The sequence below is a fragment of the Loxodonta africana genome, chromosome 17, assembly GCF_030014295.1.
Source record: "Loxodonta africana isolate mLoxAfr1 chromosome 17, mLoxAfr1.hap2, whole genome shotgun sequence".
Lineage (NCBI taxonomy): Eukaryota > Metazoa > Chordata > Mammalia > Proboscidea > Elephantidae > Loxodonta > Loxodonta africana.
Window position 1 is genome coordinate 29593782 of NC_087358.1, and position 19984 is coordinate 29613765.

At 35.0% G+C, this 19984-nt stretch overlaps 1 protein-coding gene across 13 annotated transcripts in view; it reads left to right on the forward strand.

The window, feature by feature from the left end:
* MYCBP2 (MYC binding protein 2) overlaps nucleotides 1-19984 on the forward strand; it is a 287598-nt gene that overhangs the window by 67131 nt on the left and 200483 nt on the right. For 9 of the 13 annotated variants that reach the window (XM_064270017.1, XM_064270009.1, XM_064270015.1 and 6 more), the window contains 9 exons: nucleotides 1753-1826; nucleotides 2187-2325; nucleotides 3942-4018; nucleotides 5096-5300; nucleotides 6323-6487; nucleotides 8855-9013; nucleotides 15238-15445; nucleotides 17681-17826; nucleotides 18033-18134. In XM_064270017.1, coding sequence (XP_064126087.1) covers nucleotides 1753-1826; nucleotides 2187-2325; nucleotides 3942-4018; nucleotides 5096-5300; nucleotides 6323-6487; nucleotides 8855-9013; nucleotides 15238-15445; nucleotides 17681-17826; nucleotides 18033-18134 — 1275 coding nt within the window. The remainder of the gene's footprint in view (nucleotides 1-1752; nucleotides 1827-2186; nucleotides 2326-3941; nucleotides 4019-5095; nucleotides 5301-6322; nucleotides 6488-8854; nucleotides 9014-15237; nucleotides 15446-17680; nucleotides 17827-18032; nucleotides 18135-19984) is intronic. The other 4 variants (XM_064270010.1, XM_064270013.1, XM_064270020.1 and 1 more) reach the window with 1 other exon arrangement.

A 19984-nucleotide genomic window follows, 5' to 3' on the forward strand; every position in this document is an offset into this window, starting at 1 on the left:
TGAGCTTTGCGTTCCAACTTGTCTTGTAGTCTAGTTTAAAGAAGCATTATTTCCAGCCTCGTATTGCTGAACCTGCCACTCTATGGGAGAAAGATGTGGCAGTCTGCTTCCATAAAGATTTACAGCCTTAGAAATCCTATGGGGCAGTTCTACTCTGTCCTGTAGGGTTGCTGTGAGTTGAATCGACTCAGGGGCAATGGGTTTGTTTTGGTTTTGATTGCTGAACCTAAAACACTTTTTTGTTTGTTTGTTTGTTTGTTAATTGTCACTTTATCCTTTATTTTTCAGCATACGTTTTATAATGTATCCTTATGTTATTTACTTTCCATGTCTGGTCACAGGTTACCTCAGATCACGAGGCTGTTTGCTATTCTTCTTGTGCTGCTTCACCCCTCAGCCCTGCATTTACCTGAAATTATAATGAGTTTTTCTTCTTTGCTTTTTAGTTTAAAATCTTACTGCTTAAAGCTTGAGAAGCATCTTTCTTGTGCCTCTTTGTATTCTGTACAGTGGACTAGGAACTCTTTCTTTCGATTTCTCCTCTCTTTGATTACCAAGTCTCTTGGGCTTCCAGTGGGCCTTGTCTCCCAGTTTCTATTTCCAGTTTGTGATCACTGAATTCTCTATTTGGTAAGGGTCTGCCTGTGTTTTTGCATATTTATGATAAGGAAGTATGCTAGTATGAAGCTCCTGGGCAAAGATATAGAGTAATCCAGTTTATTTGGGTGGGGGGTCTCCATTGCTGCATTCTAGAAACAATTTTATCTTTCATTGATTCAGGTGCAAAGAGAAACTTGTTTTCTTTTGGTATTCTGATTAATGGAGAGATTCATCCTAGTTCTCTGCAGTTATTTTGGAAAATGTGTGTGCTTTTATACTTGCTTGCTAAACATTTGTTTTCTTCCAAAAGGATACAGTATATACTTAGATGTTAGATTTTGCTTGTAGTTTCATATTATTTAGTAGCAATCACTAACATGTATTTCAGTGGTCCTTCTGTAATACAGGTATCCCTTGTTAAAATTGAGCCTATGTGTTATTTTGACTAAAGTATATGGCGTACTGTTCCTCAGAGATATATTCAGTATTGGCAAAATAAGATATTGCAGCCCAGATATATGACTGCTTTCTGACAGAAAGAAATACATAAGCATAGATTTACCTGCTCTGTGAAGGACATTTAAAAAGTTGAGAGTGTGTAAAATGCTAAAAGTGCTAGAAAGAAACATTGAACTTATAGGTGAAAAATTGTACAACCAGTTTTGAATTCCATCTGTTTTATAAAACAAGGTATATCTGTAGTTGGACACCATAGACCTCAAATACAGAAACTGTAGGTCTGTCTGTATTTTTCTGTGACACTAATGACTGTGATGTATGTCTGAGGGCAGACTGTTACCTACATTGCATGTGACTGTATTGAAATGATTATAACCAGCATTATAGTTCATCGTGGTGCATGTTTACTACTAGACTACATTTAATACTAATTCCTTTGAATTAGGTGAGTTCTCAGGTCTTTGAATATGGAAGAAGCTATAAATGTAAGCACAAAAATGTAATAAGTATAATTAGTTGAATTAGTATCTGCTAATTTGCAAATTTTTATTAAAAAGTGAAGTCTCCTTTTTAGTTTAAGTTTATCCTTATTGCTTGGAGAGTTCTCATTCTGACTTCAACAGAGGAGTAAAGTCACTTTATGAAACATTTAATTATATTGTAATGTAAGTACTTTTTCTTCCTTCTATACAGATTGCCACACAGAAGGTCAAAATATTTTATTCACTGATGGAGAATATATTAATCAGATAGCTGCTTCGAGAGATGTAAGTACTCTGAGTCATGAGTAGCTGGTGTAAGTGAAACCCCTTTCTTTTAAATAATTTAGTTTTTGTTAGAATATACTAAAACCAAACCAAACCTGTTACCAACGACAAGTCTCTTCCGACTCACAGCAACCCTATAGGACAGAGTAGAACTGCCCCAGAGGGTTTCCAAGGCTGTAGTCTTTACGGAAGCAGGCTAACACATCTTTCTTCTGCAGAGCAGCTGGTGGGTTTGAAACGCCAGCCTTTCTGTTAGCAGCCAAGGACTTAACTACTTTGCCAGCAGGGCTTCTTATTAGAGTATAGAGCCTAGAAAGACCAATTTATGCAACATAACTGTGAATATTTTATTTCTTTTAGGATGGTTTTGTTGTCAGAATATTTGCCACAAGCACTGAGCCTGTACTACAACAAGAATTACAACTTAAACTGGCCAGAAAATGCTTACATGCCTGTGGTATCTCACTATTTGATTTGGAAAAGGACTTGCATATTATAAGTAAGATGGCAAAATCAGCCTTTCCCTCACATTTTAATTTTCAGGTTCTTTATTCTTTTAAAAGCTAACATTGTGTTTTCAGCAGTTTAACTTATCTTTTAGTAGCTATTTGGATGTCTGTTGCTGTGAAGCACAATCATGAGTTAATATGTGTAAGGAAATAGGGTTCTTTAAACAGTATATTTGAAGACCGTTTAAAGGAATTGGCTAACAATTTACCATTTTTATTTTCAATGGTGCAAAAGAAAATTACATTTAATAAGAACTGTGGCTGGGCAACACAGTGAACATAGTCAGTTTATATGCCCCTCTGTATTCAGTTAAAATTTTGCACACTTCTCTTGTAAATATTACTACAGTAATACACATAATTCTGTCATTCAATCTTTGATGTTTATTTGAACATATTTCTGAGATATGCATAGGTAACTGGCCTAACAAACTGATCAGTAATCTTTCATTTGGTTACAAAGATAGAGTATTTCTTGGGCTTAGTATACTCATTCTTGCAGTTAGCATCACTAGTTCCCATGAGGGTCTCAATTTTTATTTGTAGCACCACTCCAGACTTCATAGTGCCATACTTTAACTTGTGCAATTTTTTACAAGACCCGTCTTTTTCGATTGCTCTTTCTTTAAATTTAACAAACCTGACGTTAGTGCTTTATGTGTCGTATTTTAACTCAATTTTATAGTGTTTTTGTAATTCCCCCATAGAAAACATTTAAGTTGAGATTACAGTTTTTTTTTAATTTGAAAAGCCCGTCACAAAAAACCTGTTGCTGTCGACTTGATTCCGACTCGCAGTGAGCCTATAGGACAGAGTAGAACTGCCCCATAGGGCTTCCAAGGAGCACTTGGTGGATTTGAACTGCTGACCTTTTGGTTAGCAGTGGTAGCAGTTAACCACTATGCCGCCAATTGTATAATTATACAATTATAATTTGTATAATTGGACAGAATCGTGAGTTATGCCCTATATAAAGTTACAATTGTTTATTCATAGTTTTGTATTTTTTTTAAATGTGCATAAGGGTCTGTGTGTGTGTATATTCATGTAACAGCTGCATGAAATGTTCCTCTGTAGGAAGAAATACGGAATAGAGCATCTGAAATATGTTAATTCAAATATCTATATGGCGTTGTTCAAGCCCCCAAACAACTCTGTGCCTGGACTAAAGTCACTAAGCTTTACATTTTACTCGTTTTTAAATGGGCAATATAATCGTAAAGTTTACCTGAGATAAGATTCATGAACTCCGTATTGCCTGGTACTTAATAGGTGCCCAATTAAATTTATTCATTCATTTAGTCATTGAGGGAATATTGCTGATACTGAGTTTTTAAGTTTTTTTGTTTATATTTAAAAAATTAATTTGGTACTAGTTTGGGACAAATTATGAAGCTTATAATAACTTTATCTTTCCACGGAGTAGTACATCTGTTACTGTTAGTAGTTTTTTTTTTTTTTTAACCAGCCATGTGACATGTATCTTGTCATCCTTGTTTTTGAATGATACTAGTTGACTTTTTAATAACTTAAAGTAGTGCACGTTGTGCTTTAAATTATTCATACTAAAAATGTAATAGCATTTACTAGTCCTGTTGTATACCAGGTACAGGATTTGATGAAGAGTCAGCAATTCTTGGTGCAGGACGAGAGTTCGCACTAATGAAAACAGCAAGTGGAAAGGTAAATTACTCTTTTTGGATAAAATTAACATTTTCTACTTTAAAAGATAGTATAGTCAGCTGATTAGTTTACAGAGTTCACATGTTTAAATGTAGTCAATCATCTTTTTAAATTTTGCTTTAAAATTGTTTTCGTTGTGCTTTAAGTGAAAGTTTACAGTTCAAGTTAGTTTCTTATACAGAAATTTATATGCACATTGTTGTGTGACCCTAGTTGCTCTCCCCATAATGTAACAGCACACTTCTCCTTTCCACCCCGGATTTCCTGTGTCCGTTCAACCAGCTCTTGTCCCTTTCTGCCTTTTCATCTCACCTCTGGACAAGAGCTGCTGTTTTATGTTTTTTTAATGTGGGAGAATTTTATTCATAAAATAGTATGAAAGAAAATTGTGATATTTAAGACTTTATAAAACTTTATAAACTATAAAATGTTACATTTTTATGAACACATAATTTGAATTATGGAGCTCTATATGTAATCTTTTGAGTTGGGGTAGATTTACATTTTGTGCTTATTTTGATAAATAGTGTATTCATTGCAAATTATCAACTTGTGAATGTGCAGAAATGTGCAGACTACAAGTTGGGGGAAGTAGGAGCATGTATATTTAGTTATAAGTTGTGGAGTCTAATCTATAGAGATGGAAACCTTGTATCTAGTAGATATGAGGATAATTAAAATAATCTTGGAAATTAAAATTGCTAGACAAATATAGCATATCTGTATATAGGCCTTCTAACAGCTTGGAAAAGTGAATTGGGAATTTTATGAATATCCTATGGTTGTGAGTTTATGGAATATATTTATGAAATAAATATAAATATGAAAAATTACAAGTATCTTAAGTAGATATAAAGAAACTATTATGAGCTCTCTGTGTGTGTTTTAATGTACATATTTCTCTCCTGCTCAGCTTGCAGAAGTCTAAATAGTATCAAAAAAAAGTTTAGGTTCTTGTTATTTTTGTTTTGCAGTAAAATATGGAATTCCTTTTTCTCTCCTATGAAACCTGGTGCACTGTCAACTCAAAAGGCATTGTATGTAAATCTTTTTCTTTTTTTTTTTTTAATATATAAGATATATTACACTGGCAAATACCAGAGTCTTGGAATCAAACAAGGTGGTCCTTCAGCAGGAAAATGGGTTGAGCTACCAATTACGAAATCTCCAAAGATTGTCCACTTCTCAGTTGGACACGATGGCTCTCATGCTCTTTTAGTTGCAGAAGATGGAAGCATATTCTTTACAGGATCTGCTAGTAAAGGAGAAGATGGAGAATCAAGTAAGTTGGCTGATCAAGTGAGCATTCGCTAAAAATACTTTGGAATTTGTTTAACGTAAGGTATATTAATTTCGATAACACTAACCTCACCAGGTATAAAGGAGAATTTTACATTAGCATATTTAGTTAATGGTGGTAGTGTACTGTTCATTAAAGGACTGTGCTTTCTAATTTTATTCTAGAGTACGTGTTTATGAAATTTTACATGCTTTCTGAATGCATGGCCGTTCATCTGAGAATATATCATTATCCTGTTTTGTCAAGTGGTGTTATTTTAATAACTGTTTATTCCATTAGATTTATTTAGAGAACTATAGACTTTGGAAGGACTAGATATTTCAGAATGAATGTGAATCTTAAGTAACCTTATGTAGCTGTCAGTTGGCGATCACTGTTCTTCGTGTTTTTTCTCTATAATGAAATCGTTGTTTAGAATGAAAAAATAAACAATTTTATCTCTTTTCTGTATTTCTGCTCTGGTTCTTCGGCATTGGTGGTTTTTTTAGTGTAAATAGCTAAGTCAGAGATTGAACGCCCCCAAAACTGGTAGAAATTTGATGTTTCCCATTGGGAATTTCAAATGTGCTACACAGAAGAGGATTTTACAGTGATCCCCTTAATGCTAAATGACCAACTTAGGCTTGTAGGTTGACTCATTATATTGACACGTTGGGAAGCCCAGGCCTTTGTGAAAATAAATAAAATGTATCATAAATGCAAGAAACATCCCCCCCCCAACCCCTGGGCTTTATAGAGAAACTATTGTACATAAACCAGTTGCTGTTGAGTTGATTCCGACTCAAGTGAATTTATGTGTGTGAGAATAGAACTGTGTTCCACAGGATTTTCAGTGGCTGATTTTTTGGAAATAGATCGCCAGGCCGTTTCCCAAGGGCTTATGGGTGGACTAAAACCTCCAACCTTTCAGTTAGCAGCTGACCATGTTAACAGTTTGCACCACCGGAATCCAGTTATTTGTACACAGATGTGTTGAAATTAATTTTGTTTCTTTGTTTTTTAAGCTAAGAGCAGAAGGCAATCAAAACCCTATAAACCTAAAAAGATAATTAAGATGGAAGGAAAGATTGTGGTCTATACAGCCTGCAATAATGGAAGTAGTTCTGTTATTTCTAAAGATGGAGAGCTATACATGTTTGGAAAAGATGCTATTTACTCTGATAGTTCAAGTAAGTTAAAAAAATTAAACATTATTTCAGTATATGGAAAAAATGATCACTACCCAATCATTATGTATTGCAAAATTATGGCTAAAAAAATTAACATTTGTACTATGTTTTCTCTTTATTTTTTACATTTTTTTTTTTTCTCCAAATGCAACATTTTGTGCTTCCTTCCTGTCTTCTTTTTTAGGAACACTGTCACCAGTTTCACGCAGAGTCAGCCATAGAGCTTGGCAAGTAAAGATTCAGCTTAGCTGTTACTTTCTCTGGAAAGCTTTCCCTAGACTCGATTAGACTCTTTTATGTCTTGTCCCTGTTGGTACCCTGAGATTTGATTTTTATAGCATTGCTGCTTTGTAATTGTTTACTTATCTTTCCCTTTAAACTGTTAGGTTGTCAGGGAGGGACTCTCTCTCCTTTACTGTTAAATCCTAGTGCTAAGCACAGTGCCTGGCACAGTGTGTGTTCTCAGTGATTACTGGCTAAGTGGCTGAATGACTGATAAACCAAAAGTTGAAGTAGTGGATATGAGGGCTCCTACTAGCCAAATAAGTAGATTTTATTTATAAACTCTAACCTTAAAAAAAAAAAAATCACAGTATTATGTTGCTAGATATCCTGTCCAGCACTTAGAAATAAGTATAATTGAATGAAGCAGCCTACTTGGAAGGATTTTAGATGAGGTGAAGATGTACAAGCTAGTGATGTCTATGAATTTCTATGGAAAAAGCAGAATTAATAAACTTTGTGCTTGGGAGTTTAAGTGATTATATCATGCTAGGGAAATGATGTATATCAAAACTTTGTAACAGTTATTTGTTGGAGTGAACCGTACCTAGGTGATATGTAAGTGACTTAATGTAGTAATATTTAGATTCTCAATTGACCTCTGTGGTAGAGAGCGAAGTGGACTCATGTACAGTTTAAAAACAATATTCAGTATAACTATTGTTTGCTAAAATCGTCTTGGCTAGGACTGATGAAAGTTACACATTTATTCAACAAATGTTTATTGAGCACTAACTATATGTAAAAGATCAGTGAACCAGACAGATATGGTTCTTGCCTTTTTGAGGATCTGAGGTGTGGTTTAGTGGTTAAGAACATGGACTTATATCTGGCACCACCAATTTATAGATGGTTAATAGTTTACTTAACCTTTTAGAGCTTTCCTCCACCCTCCCCACCTAATAATAGTACCTGCTACATACAGTTGTTGAAGACGTTATAAGAGATAATGCTTTTAAAATGCTTAGCACAGAGCCTGGCACATGTAAGGGCACAAATAATGTCAGCTACTACTACTACTACTAAGTACCATTTCTATGTATACATTTTTTTAAGTATGCTAAATACTGAAACGGGAGTTTTTGAAGCATACTTAACAAAAAGACCTAAGCTAGTATGAGGTAAAAGAGAAGGCCCTCTTAAAGAAGTAATATCTGAGCTAATAATGTAAAACAGTTTTCCCAACATGTGATACAGCGTTGATATTTGTAATTTAAATGCAACAAATATGTCTGATTTTTTAAAAAAGTGTTTAATATGTACAGTATTTGATTTTTACTGTTACTACTATTTTTGACAAGATTATAAATGCTTCAGTCAATTTATAGTTGATGCAAAAAAATATCAAGTAGATAACATGGTGGCAGAAATCAAACCATTTACCTTTGAGTCGATCCCAACTCAGTGATCCCATGTGTGCAGAGTAGAACTGTTCCATAGGGTTTTCAAGGCTGTGACCTTTTAGAAGCAGATACCTAGCCCTGTCTTCCAAGGTGCCTTTGAGTAGATGTAAAGCAGGCGTAGTGAAAGTAATACGTGAATATCAGAAGCTAGGAAGTAGTTACGTGTTTGATTGTAGGAGGAAGCATTGTAGGTTAAAAAAGATTGGAAAGTATTGCTTTGGAAAACTTCACAGGTTCCTACAAAAACAATATCATTCAGTGTACTATGACAAGGAAATGTTCTGCTGAGGTACCTCAAAGCAGGTAAAGTAAAATGATTTATAGGTTCCATTGTACCTAGATCAGGAAAGTTTGAGAACTACTAGTGCTTCTGAGAATTGTTGAGAGCTGTTGGCCATTAAAGCAACATTCAGGAGAAGTAAGCTTGAGCCTACTTCTCCTGAATGGTAACATTCAGGATGATAACATTTTGAGGTTCATTAAAGCTACATTATAAAATTACAAAATTAATTTAGTAATACCCTACCACTCTTATGGCCATTTATTTCTCACTTCAGTGAGTTATTTTTGCCACAGAAATAAAAAGTTCTGTGTCAGGGTGATCTTTTTACGTTACTGATGAGTTATTAGGCTCAGAAGAACTATTTTGTTGTTTCTTAACAATTCTGTATCTTTTCTATAGGTTTGGTAACTGATTTGAAGGGCCATTTTGTAATTCAGGTAGCTATGGGCAAAGCTCATACTTGTGTTTTAATGAAGAATGGAGAAGTGTGGACATTTGGTGTAAATAATAAAGGACAGTGTGGGCGAGACACTGGTGCCATGAACCAAGGAGGGAAAGGTAAGTGTTTGATATGTGGATACTAAAATTTGTGTTGTCTTTTCATTAGTTTCAGAAGAATGTGTGTTAAGAATAGTACCCTTTTTAAAACAAGTGACTCTTTGATTTCATACTTAGGAAAACCACTGAATTTCTTATTTATTTGACAATAGTCATTGATAAAAGTTTATCACTGGGGTAATTGAATACTTTAGGTTTTTAATTTTTAAGCATATGAACCTGCTTATTTAAATGATTTTTTACATTATTTATAAAATATAATAGCACCTCTTTGATTTAGAATTGTTGATGACTGAATTATTCTAGAAAAGTGAATTTTCCAAACAGCCCCATGTTATTAGCTCCTTTTATACCACGTGTTTTCATTTTTAACCACTTTTTACAGCAGTCCACCTGGCAAATATTACCTTCCTCTTTAACAGGATGTACGGCCTGTAATTTAGTCTGTGTAGACAACTAAGAATGATCCTTATGAATACCTGACCCTTTATCAAGAAATGACTAAGTTCTAGATGCACCTCCTTCACGGTATCCTTTGTCCGACCTTCGGGTTATTGAAGTGAAAATGGGTTTATCCTTTGATTGCTATGCTTGTTGTGGTCTTTTTTTTTTTTTTTTTAAATAATTTGTGTCTTTCATTCTTGCTCTCAAGTTTCACTTCTGGCTGCTGTGAATATGTTATATCCTTCATTCCAATCTCTGGTTTTCTGTTTTTTATGTGGACTGGAGAATACAAGAATAATAAATACCATTAGAACTAAGCATTGAACTGTGCTTAAAATACAAATGATTTTGAACATTAAGTTCTGTATAAATTAACAAAAGCAAGTTTAGCTCTTTTGAGACCTATGTGATGGCAGGCACATCAGAATCTCAAGAGTCTACCATTTTTTTTTCCTTTGATATATCCATATTTCTAAGGAGCAACTCTTTTTTTTTTTTTAACTCTATGGGGCAGTTCTACTCTGTCCTATAGGGTCGCTATGAGTCAGAATGGACTCCATGGCAATGGGTTTTTTATATCCATATATATACGGAGCCTGGTGGCACAGTGGTAGAGCACTCGGCTCCTAGCCAAAAGGTTGATGGTTTGAACTTACCCATCTGTTTCCATAAAGATTACAGCTAGAAAACTATGGGGTAGTTCTACTTTGTCACTTGGGGTTGCCATGAGTTAGAATCAACTCCATGGTACCTAACAACAACATATATATGTATGTACAGTTTAATTTTTTAAAAAAAGCAGGTCTGTTAGAGCATATTGTTTAAAAAAAAAAAAAAAGAAAGAAAAGCGAAGCACTAAAAAATGGAGATAATGATTGGGTGAACCATAGTTTGGATGATGTCTGCTAGGGCGACAGGGAGAGATTAGTTTAGTTTTCTATATACAGTGTAAGTATACATTTAAATAATGTTTTATAAGAGGTCTGAGCTAAACAAAATTGTTCTTTTAGTATTCTGGAAATCTTTAAGAAAATTGGGCATAAATTTATACCTGTGTTCTGGCTTCTTAGACTATATTTTGTAACAAAATTGTGCAAAGATTTTCTACTTAATAGGAATCACACTTACTCTGTTAGTAAGCAGTGGATTAGAAAGGCATATGAGTCAAGTAAGACACAAAATTAATACAGAATGCAGAACTATATAGAATGTAAAGTTTTTTTTATTCTTTTAAACAGGAAAAGTACATAAAATAACATTGAAACAAACAAAAGGCTGTATACCTACCATCATGTTTTGTCATTTAAAAAAAAAAAATTGCAGATAAGGTTTAAGTGCGCTGTATCCCCCTATTACCCTTCTAAGGCTTATTGTTATACTCCGTCTTTCTCCAGAGCTAACTAACCACAATCATGAACTCGATCAATATCCTTTCAGTCCTGTTCTTATATATTTTTGTATGTAAAATATATTAGATATTCTATATTTGGCACATAAAATGCATGCTAGTGTTTTATGTGTTTACAGAGGTGATAATCTATTACTCATATTTTTCCCCAAATTGTTATTTTGTCTCACGATTGGTGTTCGAAATCTATTCCTGTTGGTATATGTAAATCTAGTGATCCATGTTAAATGTAATAAGGCGCACCACTAACATACCAAAGTTTATTTATACATTCTCCTGTTGGTGTAGGAATTTCTTTCCAGTTTTTCACAATTGCAGATAATTCAAAAACCTCCTTATAACATGTTTCCTGGTAAACATGTGAGGCTTTCTCTGTTTAATTGTTGTGGATTTCACCTTTACTAAATTTCTCTTAAAAAAGGTTGTACCAACTTATTTATATTCTCAGCAGCAGAGTATAGGTTTCCACATCATCTCCAATAGTTGGTATTATCAGACTCTGATTTTTGTCAGTTTGATGGATATGAAATGGTTTTTCGTTGTAAGAAGCAGTCAAGAAATCAAATGACATATTGCATTGGGCAGATCTGCTGCAAAAGACTTCTTTAAAGTGTTAAAAAAATAAAGATGTCACTTTGAGGACTAAGATGCACCTGAACCAAGCCATGGTATTTACAATTACCTCATATGCATGTGATGGCTGGACAGTGAATAAGGTAGACCAAAGAAGAATTGATGCCTTTGAATAATGGTGTTGGCGAAGAATATTGAATATACTTGGACTACCAGAAGAACGAACAACTCTGTTTTGGAAGAAGTACAGCCAGAATGCTCCTTAGAAGCAAGGATGGCAAGACTTCGTCTCACGTACTTTGGACATGTTATTAGGAGGGTCCAGTCCCTGGAGAAGGACATCATGCTTGGTAAAGTAGAGGGTCAGTGAAAAAGAGGAAGAGCCTCGACAAGATAGATTGACACAGTGGCTGCAACAATGGACTCAAACATAGCAAGGATTGTGAGGATGGTGCAGGACCAGGCAGTGTATCATTCTTTTGTGCATAGGATTGCTATGAGTTAGAACCAACTCAGTGGCACTTAACAACAGTGTGCATACAGAGAAGTAGACATGGCATAAGTGTACATCTCTGAATTTCCGCTAGCTGAACATGTTCATGTAACCAGCACCCAGATCAAGAAACAGTATATTACCAGCACCCGGAAGCCTCCCCTTTATGGTCCCCTCTAGTTACTGTGTACTGCCGCAGTTAACCCCATAGATCAGTTTTGCATATTTTTGTACTTTACATAAGTGGAACCATGCAGTATGAACTCTTTTGTGTCTAGTTTTTTTTTTTTCTTTTCACCCAACGTTTATGTTCATGACACTCATCCATATTGTTAGGAGTACTTGTAGGTTGCTCATTCTCACTGTTGCATAGTACTAAATTGTGTGAACATACCACAGTATTTTAATCATTTCCAGTGTTATGGGCATTTAGGTTGTTTCCAGTTTGGGTCATTAGGAAAAAATATTGCTGTGAACATTCTAGTAAATGTCTTTTGGTGAACATATGTATGTATTTCCTTTGCGTATACACCTAGGGGTAGGACTGAATTTGAGTATTTCTTCAAACTTGCTTTTCTTATTTTGCTTGCCTTTTTCTTACTTAGAGGAATTTTTTTTACATATTAGTTTGTATGTGTTACCTATATCCTTGGGCTACCTGTGGCTTATCTTTTACATTTGTTTATGGTTTCATTTGTTGTATATAATTTTTAAATTTTGATGTCAAATTTTTAGTCTTTATGAAATTTTGTTTTCTCAGTCACTTTGGGGCTTCTATTTTCCGTATGAATTAGAATTAGTCTATTTGATGGGTATTTTTATTAGAAGAACATTGAATTTAGGCATTTATTTGGGGATAATAGTCAATGTACTGCTGGGATAATTAAGTGAGTAATGCATTTAGAGCCTAGTACATTTAAGTGCCCAATTACCTTTAGCTATTATTGTTAAAAATAGAGTAACTGAGTCCTTCAGTATTGCTTTACTCTAATTCTAGACATAGTTATCCAGTGATTGGTTATCTAATTTCCTAGTCTGCCCATAGATTAGAAGAGATAAAAATGAAAAATATATGTTATGAGTTCAGACCTGTATTCAGTGGTAGCTCTATATTGTTGATGGTGTAAAAGATAAGAGTAAGTTTGACTGAGAATAAGAAAAAAGAGATAAAATGAGTAAGAGATGCAATTTGCCTTTGAGTATCTAAGTCTAGTAGGAAATAAAACATGAAGAAGAACTCTTTGATCCCTGCAGTTTGGCTCCCGCATTATATGCTCTTGTAGCCCTATCTGTCTCCTTTGACCCTATCACAGTTATATTTTTGCATGATTATTTGATTGATGTTCATCTTTCTCACTAGATAATAGCTCACTACAATAGCCTTCAATGCCTAGAACGGGGCTCTGCAAAATAAAGTCTGATGCCATATCTGCTCTTTGGCCTGTGTTTGTACAGGCCTCTGAGCTATAAATGAACTTTGTATTTGTAAAGGGTTATTAAAAAAATGGATGGAGACTTTTATGTCCCACAAAGCCTAAATTATCAACAATCTGGACTTTTTCAAAAAAGTTTGCTGACCCCTTGCCTAGAGGAATGCCTGGAACATATAGGTGCTCAATAAAAATTAGCTGAATCAATTATAACACAATTAAATATGTTGTAATTGAGGTATAAACAGGCTTTGAGAAAGTAGTGAGTGATTCCCTGGAAAAGTTAGTAAGTGCTTTGTATAGGAAATGAGTTTTGAGCTGAATTTTTGAAGGCTGAAAATGAGTTTCACTGGTAGATGACGGTAGGGAGAGATATCTTGTGTAGAGGGAACAGGAATGAGCAAAGGCCCTGGTATGTGAAAGGGCACAGCATATCTGGAAAGCATAGGGAATTTTCTGGAATGCAGTTTGCATGGGGGAAAAAAAAAAATTGGACCAGATTGTGACTGTGTCTCGCTGAGGAGTTTTGTTCTTCTGAAGACTTGGAAAGATATTACCAAAACCCATTGCCATCGAGCCAAATTAGAGGTTTGTGAATTGTGAGGAGTCCCTGAGTGGTGCAGAAGGATAACGACTGGCTGCTAACCAAAAGGCTGGTGGTTTGTGTCCACCTAGAGGTGCCTCAAATGACAGGCCTGGTGATCTGCTTCAAAAAATTAGCCATTGAAAACCCTATGGAGCATAGTTCTACTCTGACACACATAGGGTTGCCATGAGTTGGAATCACCTCCATGGCTAGTAGTACTGGTACTGTTGTGTGCCATCTAGCCACACTTAATAGCAACCCCATATGACAAAGTAGAACTGCTTCCATAGGGTTTCCTAGGCTGTAATCTTTATGGGAGCAGATTGCCAGGTCTTTTCTCCCATGACTTTGCTATTGGGTTCAAACTGCCAACCTTTCAGTTAGCAGCTGAGTGCCTTAACATAGTGCCACCAGGGCTTCTTGATACCGGTACTCTTGTTAGTATTGTTGGGTGCCGTCGAGTCGATTCCAACTCATAATGACCCCATGTGACTGAGTAGAACTACCCCATAGAGTTTTCTAGGCTGTACTCTTCACAGACGCAGATTGCCAGGTCTTTCTCCCGTGGAGTCAGATCACCATTTGAACTGCCAACCTTTAGGTTAGCAACTGAGTGCTTAACCATTGCACAACCAGGACTCCTTGATACTTGTACTAAAAAAAAACACCCAGTGCCGTCAAGTCGATTCCGACTCATAGCGACCCAATAGGACAGAGTAGAACGGCCCCATAGAGTTTCCAAGGAGCACCTGGCGGATTCCAGCTGCTGACCCTTTGGTTAGCAGCCGTAGCACTTAACCACTGCACCACCAGGGTTTCCGATACTTGTACTAGTACTGGTAAATTGTGAAGTCATAGGAACGAATACCTGTTTGAGGAGGCTGATCGTTGGCAGTGGGAAGGTGATCTATAGCAGAGGGACTTTTGGCTTTCTTTGATCTGTTGAAGAGATGATGGTGGCCTTAACAAAAGTGTTAGCATTAGGGATGGAAAAAAAAAAGAAAGGAGGGATCAAAATCAGAAAAGAATTAAAAGTACAACTGGCAGAAAGTTACAGCTAACAGGGATTTGACAGGAGCCTTCCTCCTCTTGGAGAAAGAAAAGTGAGGAGAGTGCTTATTAGTGGTCTCTAAAGTAAATTTTATTTTTGTTACTCATATTTTAGCATTCCTTTGTAAATATTTACTTAGATTATTATGTTTCATGTATTTTTTTGGTTGGGAAATACAATTACCAGTTTTTTAAACATGGAAATAACTACGTAACAAATTATAAATTTGATCTGCCAAGTAGGTTTTGGCGTTGAAAATATGGCAACAGCAATGGATGAAGATCTGGAAGAAGAACTCGATGAAAAAGACGAGAAGTCCATGATGTGCCCCCCAGGCATGCATAAGTGGAAGCTGGAGCAGTGCATGGTTTGCACTGTCTGTGGGGACTGCACCGGCTACGGCGCCAGCTGTGTCAGCAGTGGCCGTCCAGACAGGGTCCCTGGAGGGTAAGCAAATGAGGAGTACTGAAGAAATAAGATATTAATAGAAAATGTGCAGAACACATTACTTTTCCAAAATTATTTGAGTACATTTCTCTGTGTTTCCTCTTAAAGACATATTAATACATATTTGTATTTATTTTAGTTGTTTTCTATTATCTCAATATTTTGTAATTTATTTACAGGGCTTCTCTTTCATGTGAGTCATTTAAACGATTATTTGTAAATAGATGATACATTTTTCAAGACTCAGGGCTGTGCCAGTTGTGTTCTTTTTCTAAATCACCTTCAATACCAGCTATCCATTTTTGTAGAACATGAATATTTTCTGAGTAGAATTATCAAATACATAGAATACTCAATTAGGCATAGATTTTTTTTCTTTTAAAGTTATCGTTTGCAATTTTAGGAGTTTTAGGGACTGTCCTATAGGGTCGCTATGAGTCAGAATCGACTTCAGTGGCACTGCAGTTGGGTCTGGGTGGGGGTTAGGGATTGTTACTTATAAAGTTGCAACTTGTTATATTTATCTCTTTTACTGGACCACAGTTTTTTGTTTTTTGTTTTTTTTTTTCAGGGCTGTATATTGTTTTCAGGAGCCCTGGTGTCACAATGATTAAGCACTTGGTTGCTAACCAAAAGGTCAGCAGTTTGAACCCACCAGGCGCTCTGCAGGAGAAAAGACCTGGAGATCTGCTCCCCCAAAGATTACAGCCTAGGAAACCCTAAGGGGCAGTTCTGCTTTGTCCTGTAGGGTTACTATGAGTCAGAATAGACTCAATACAACAGCGTATTATTTTCAGTTCAAAGTTAATATTTAGGTTTGACAGAATCAGAATTCAAGTTTTTCCCTAGAGCGTGGGAGAGAAGTTTGGATCTTGTGTTTATGTTGTCAGTTACAGTCAGTACCAGGTACTGAGTGTCCTTGTAAGACTTCTGATAATTGGCTGGATTTGGAGAGTACAGGGAACCTTGTGAAGAAAAGCCCAGAGTGAGGTCAGCCATTTCCACATCTCAGCTCCCAATTATAGCGCTTCTTTGGGAGTCAGGTTTTCTTCCGAAATACTGTCTAGGTCTGCTGTGGGTAGATTCTGGTTATATGCTTGGCCTAAAATAGTTAAATAGATCATATTTAACCAGTCTTTTCTTTTAAGGCTATAAAATATGATTTTTAAAAACTAAATTTACTCCACATTATTAGAGTAAGCAAAAAATATAAAAAAAAAATGCAAAAAATATTATGGCTCTCTTTATTAAAGAATGTATTTATTTATCCTACAAAACTATATGTTTGGTTCTGTTTTATTTTTAGTTTGGCTACACAAATATCCTGTTAGTCATTTAATACCACCTTCATCCTTCATCTTTCTCAAGCTATTTCTATTAAAATTCAGTGTCCCCAATCTCTGAACTTAAGCAACTGGTATATACTGTAAAGGAATCACCTGAACTCTCTTGTTCCTACTGAAAATCATTGTTCCTCTTTGTTTCCTTTTTTTCCCGGAGATTTACTATCAGTTTGTAATAATTACCTGTAGATCTGTATGGATAGTACATAACGAAGTGCAGTGATTTCTTTATGAAGCTGAAATGAAGAAATGAATACAGTCGACATAGGAATATATGCCAGGACATTAAGGACTATTAAAAATGACTTCGATTATTATAAAATCAAAACTACATATTTTAGAATAAATTTAAAATTAAATATTATTTTTAAAGTAGTGGTCACATTACTTTTCACTAGCCTGTTAGCCAGGTTTTGGCATATTCTTGTCTTTTATAAGCAAATGCTATAGGAGTCTCAGCCTATGAAAGGGAGGGAAAAGGAAGCATAATGTATGAAGCTGGGCTCACTCACTGAAGGCTGCCCACACTTCTTCTGATCTATTAGGTAGCATAGTTTTTTGGTTTTGTTTTGTTTTGTTTAACCAACCAATACATCCAAGCCATATGATACTAAAGTGTGAACACTGTTAAAAGACTTGTTGTTAAAAGTGGGTTTGAAAATAGTAGAATGTGTATTTTCTCTAGAAATACACCAATTATACCTATTAGGGGCTTAATAAAATCTTGTTTTTAATTATTCGTACCTTTTCTTTAAAATTGTTACATCCTGATCTGAAGGGGTAACGATTGCGGACTCATTTAACTTAATCTCAAAATGCAGAAAGGAAGTTCATAGGACACATTTGAGGAAAGATTAGAAGGATTTCAGTAACATCTTTTTCTTTCTTTAAGGATCTGTGGTTGTGGGTCAGGGGAATCTGGCTGTGCTGTGTGCGGATGTTGCAAGGCTTGTGCAAGAGAGTTGGATGGTCAAGAGGCAAGACAACGAGGAATTCTTGATGCAGTCAAAGAGATGATACCTTTAGACCTTCTTTTAGGTAATAAGATTGATTATACTAAACACCTTCTCCTTAATTAAGGGATGAGATTTATTCTTCTCTTTTGCTAAGAAATCTTACAGTAAAAGTAATTTGTGTTTTAGACTATGTTTTTGCTAGTTTTTACTTTGTTGAATATCATATAGTTTTGTCATATGTCATAAAGCATATACTATTTTTTTTTTTTTTTTTGGATAATTATCTAGCTGTCCCAGTACCTGGGGTTAACATTGAAGAACACCTTCAGTTACGACAAGAAGAAAAACGACAGCGGGTAATCAGGAGACACAGATTAGAGGAGGGAAGAGGTAAGATGTAGTTAAAGAGAAAAAGTATATGAAAAGCCATTTTCTGAACCAGTATTAAGACCACTGAAAAGTTTATAGAGTAGGCTGATTTAGTAAGAAAACATGGACATTAAAATCAGTAACATTCTGGTAACTCATGAAAATTATGTGGAAGTATTCAAGGTATTTATAATTGTGCTAATAACAACATATATTTAATTCATTAGGGTGCCTATGGCATAAGCCAACCATATTAAGAATAGTGCAATCTGCCAAGTATCAGTAACTATTAACAAAGGCAACTTTTTTTTAATACAAATTCGAAGAATTTTTCCTTTTCCTAGACTTTGGCCTCATCTGTATGACTATGGAACAGTAAATTCAGTTTAATGTAGTCTTTTACCTGCTGTTTTCTTCGTCTTTCATGATCATTATTATTTGGGCATCGTCTCACCACTTTTCCCTCCAGTTCAGAGCATAATTATGCTTTTATGTGTCTGTTTTCTGAAGAAGCATAATCCATTTATATGTAAGAAGGGTAAGTTGGAAAGTCTGCAGGTTTTATTTGCAAGCATAGGTTTACTATTTATCTTTTCCTCAATGTTTCTGACCTTTTCTCCAGCCTAAAAATTCATTTAACAATTGTTATAATGGGTATTTTACTATATATCCAACAAACAGAGATAAATATATAAGTATTACTAAAGCAGTTGTTGCCCAATAGAATCTCTTTGGTGAATGATTATGACAAATTGCTACAGAAGTCTGTGTTTTATTCCTCTTCTAGCACAATCTTGATTAGAAATATTTAGACATTGCATATTTTAAATACTTATTGGAAATGGCAGTTGATACGTGTGATAAAACCTATATATTACCGCTTTAATCATCATTATAAATTTTTCTAGACATTTTTTCATGTAAAATGGGCTAAGTAGTAAAATACGTAGCACACATGGTAAATTATATTTTTATTAAACTCGAGTTGTAAATCATGCTTAGAACACAAAGATCGTTCTTTATAGTATTTTAGGAATAGTAGATTACTTGCTACAGTGAATATTTGCTGTTAGGTTTTTCTTGTTTACATAAAATTATTGTCTTTAGAGGATATTTTAATGATATTAACACATGTCATTTCCATTATATAAATATTTGGAATAATTGTATATTAAATGTTTTGATAGAGTAGAGTTTAAGTTCTGAGTCTTAGGACATATGGTCACGAAGTATAATTTACTTTTTATGTTAATGGTATGATTTGCTTAAGGCTGATTATCAGTCTGCCTGTACTACATTTTTATTCTTCCTTTGGCAACATTAGGTTTAGTTATATAAATTGACCTGTAAACCAGCTGTTTCTTAGCCTTCAAACTGGTACTATAGAAAATGTTTATGAAGACATTTAATTCTGTATGTAATACTGTGTGTCTTACTAATCTTTTTCTCCCCCTTTAAAAAAAAGCCATTCTTCCCTATGTGTGGTGTATTTTTGCATAACAGAAGTAACATCGAATTAAGTCACTGTCGTATGCACTGGTAATTCAGCAAAATTTAGTGGTTGCAGAATATGCTTCTGCTATTTATTTTTAAATGTGTTATAAGCCTTTAAAACATTAATTATAAAATCTAGCCATTTAAAGGTTAAAAAAAATCCGTTATTGGATCTGATTTTACAAACATCACCTTAGGTTCCAGGCAGTTGGTATATATTTCGTGACAACTCAGTTTCATCTGTGGTCCTCAGTGTATAGAAACAGTTCACGGAGATCAATGTCACAGAGATTTGCTACAAATGCCAGTTCTTGGAACCTACCTCAAACCTACTGAATCAGAAACTTAGGGAGTGGGGCCCAGCGAGCTTTTTTAAC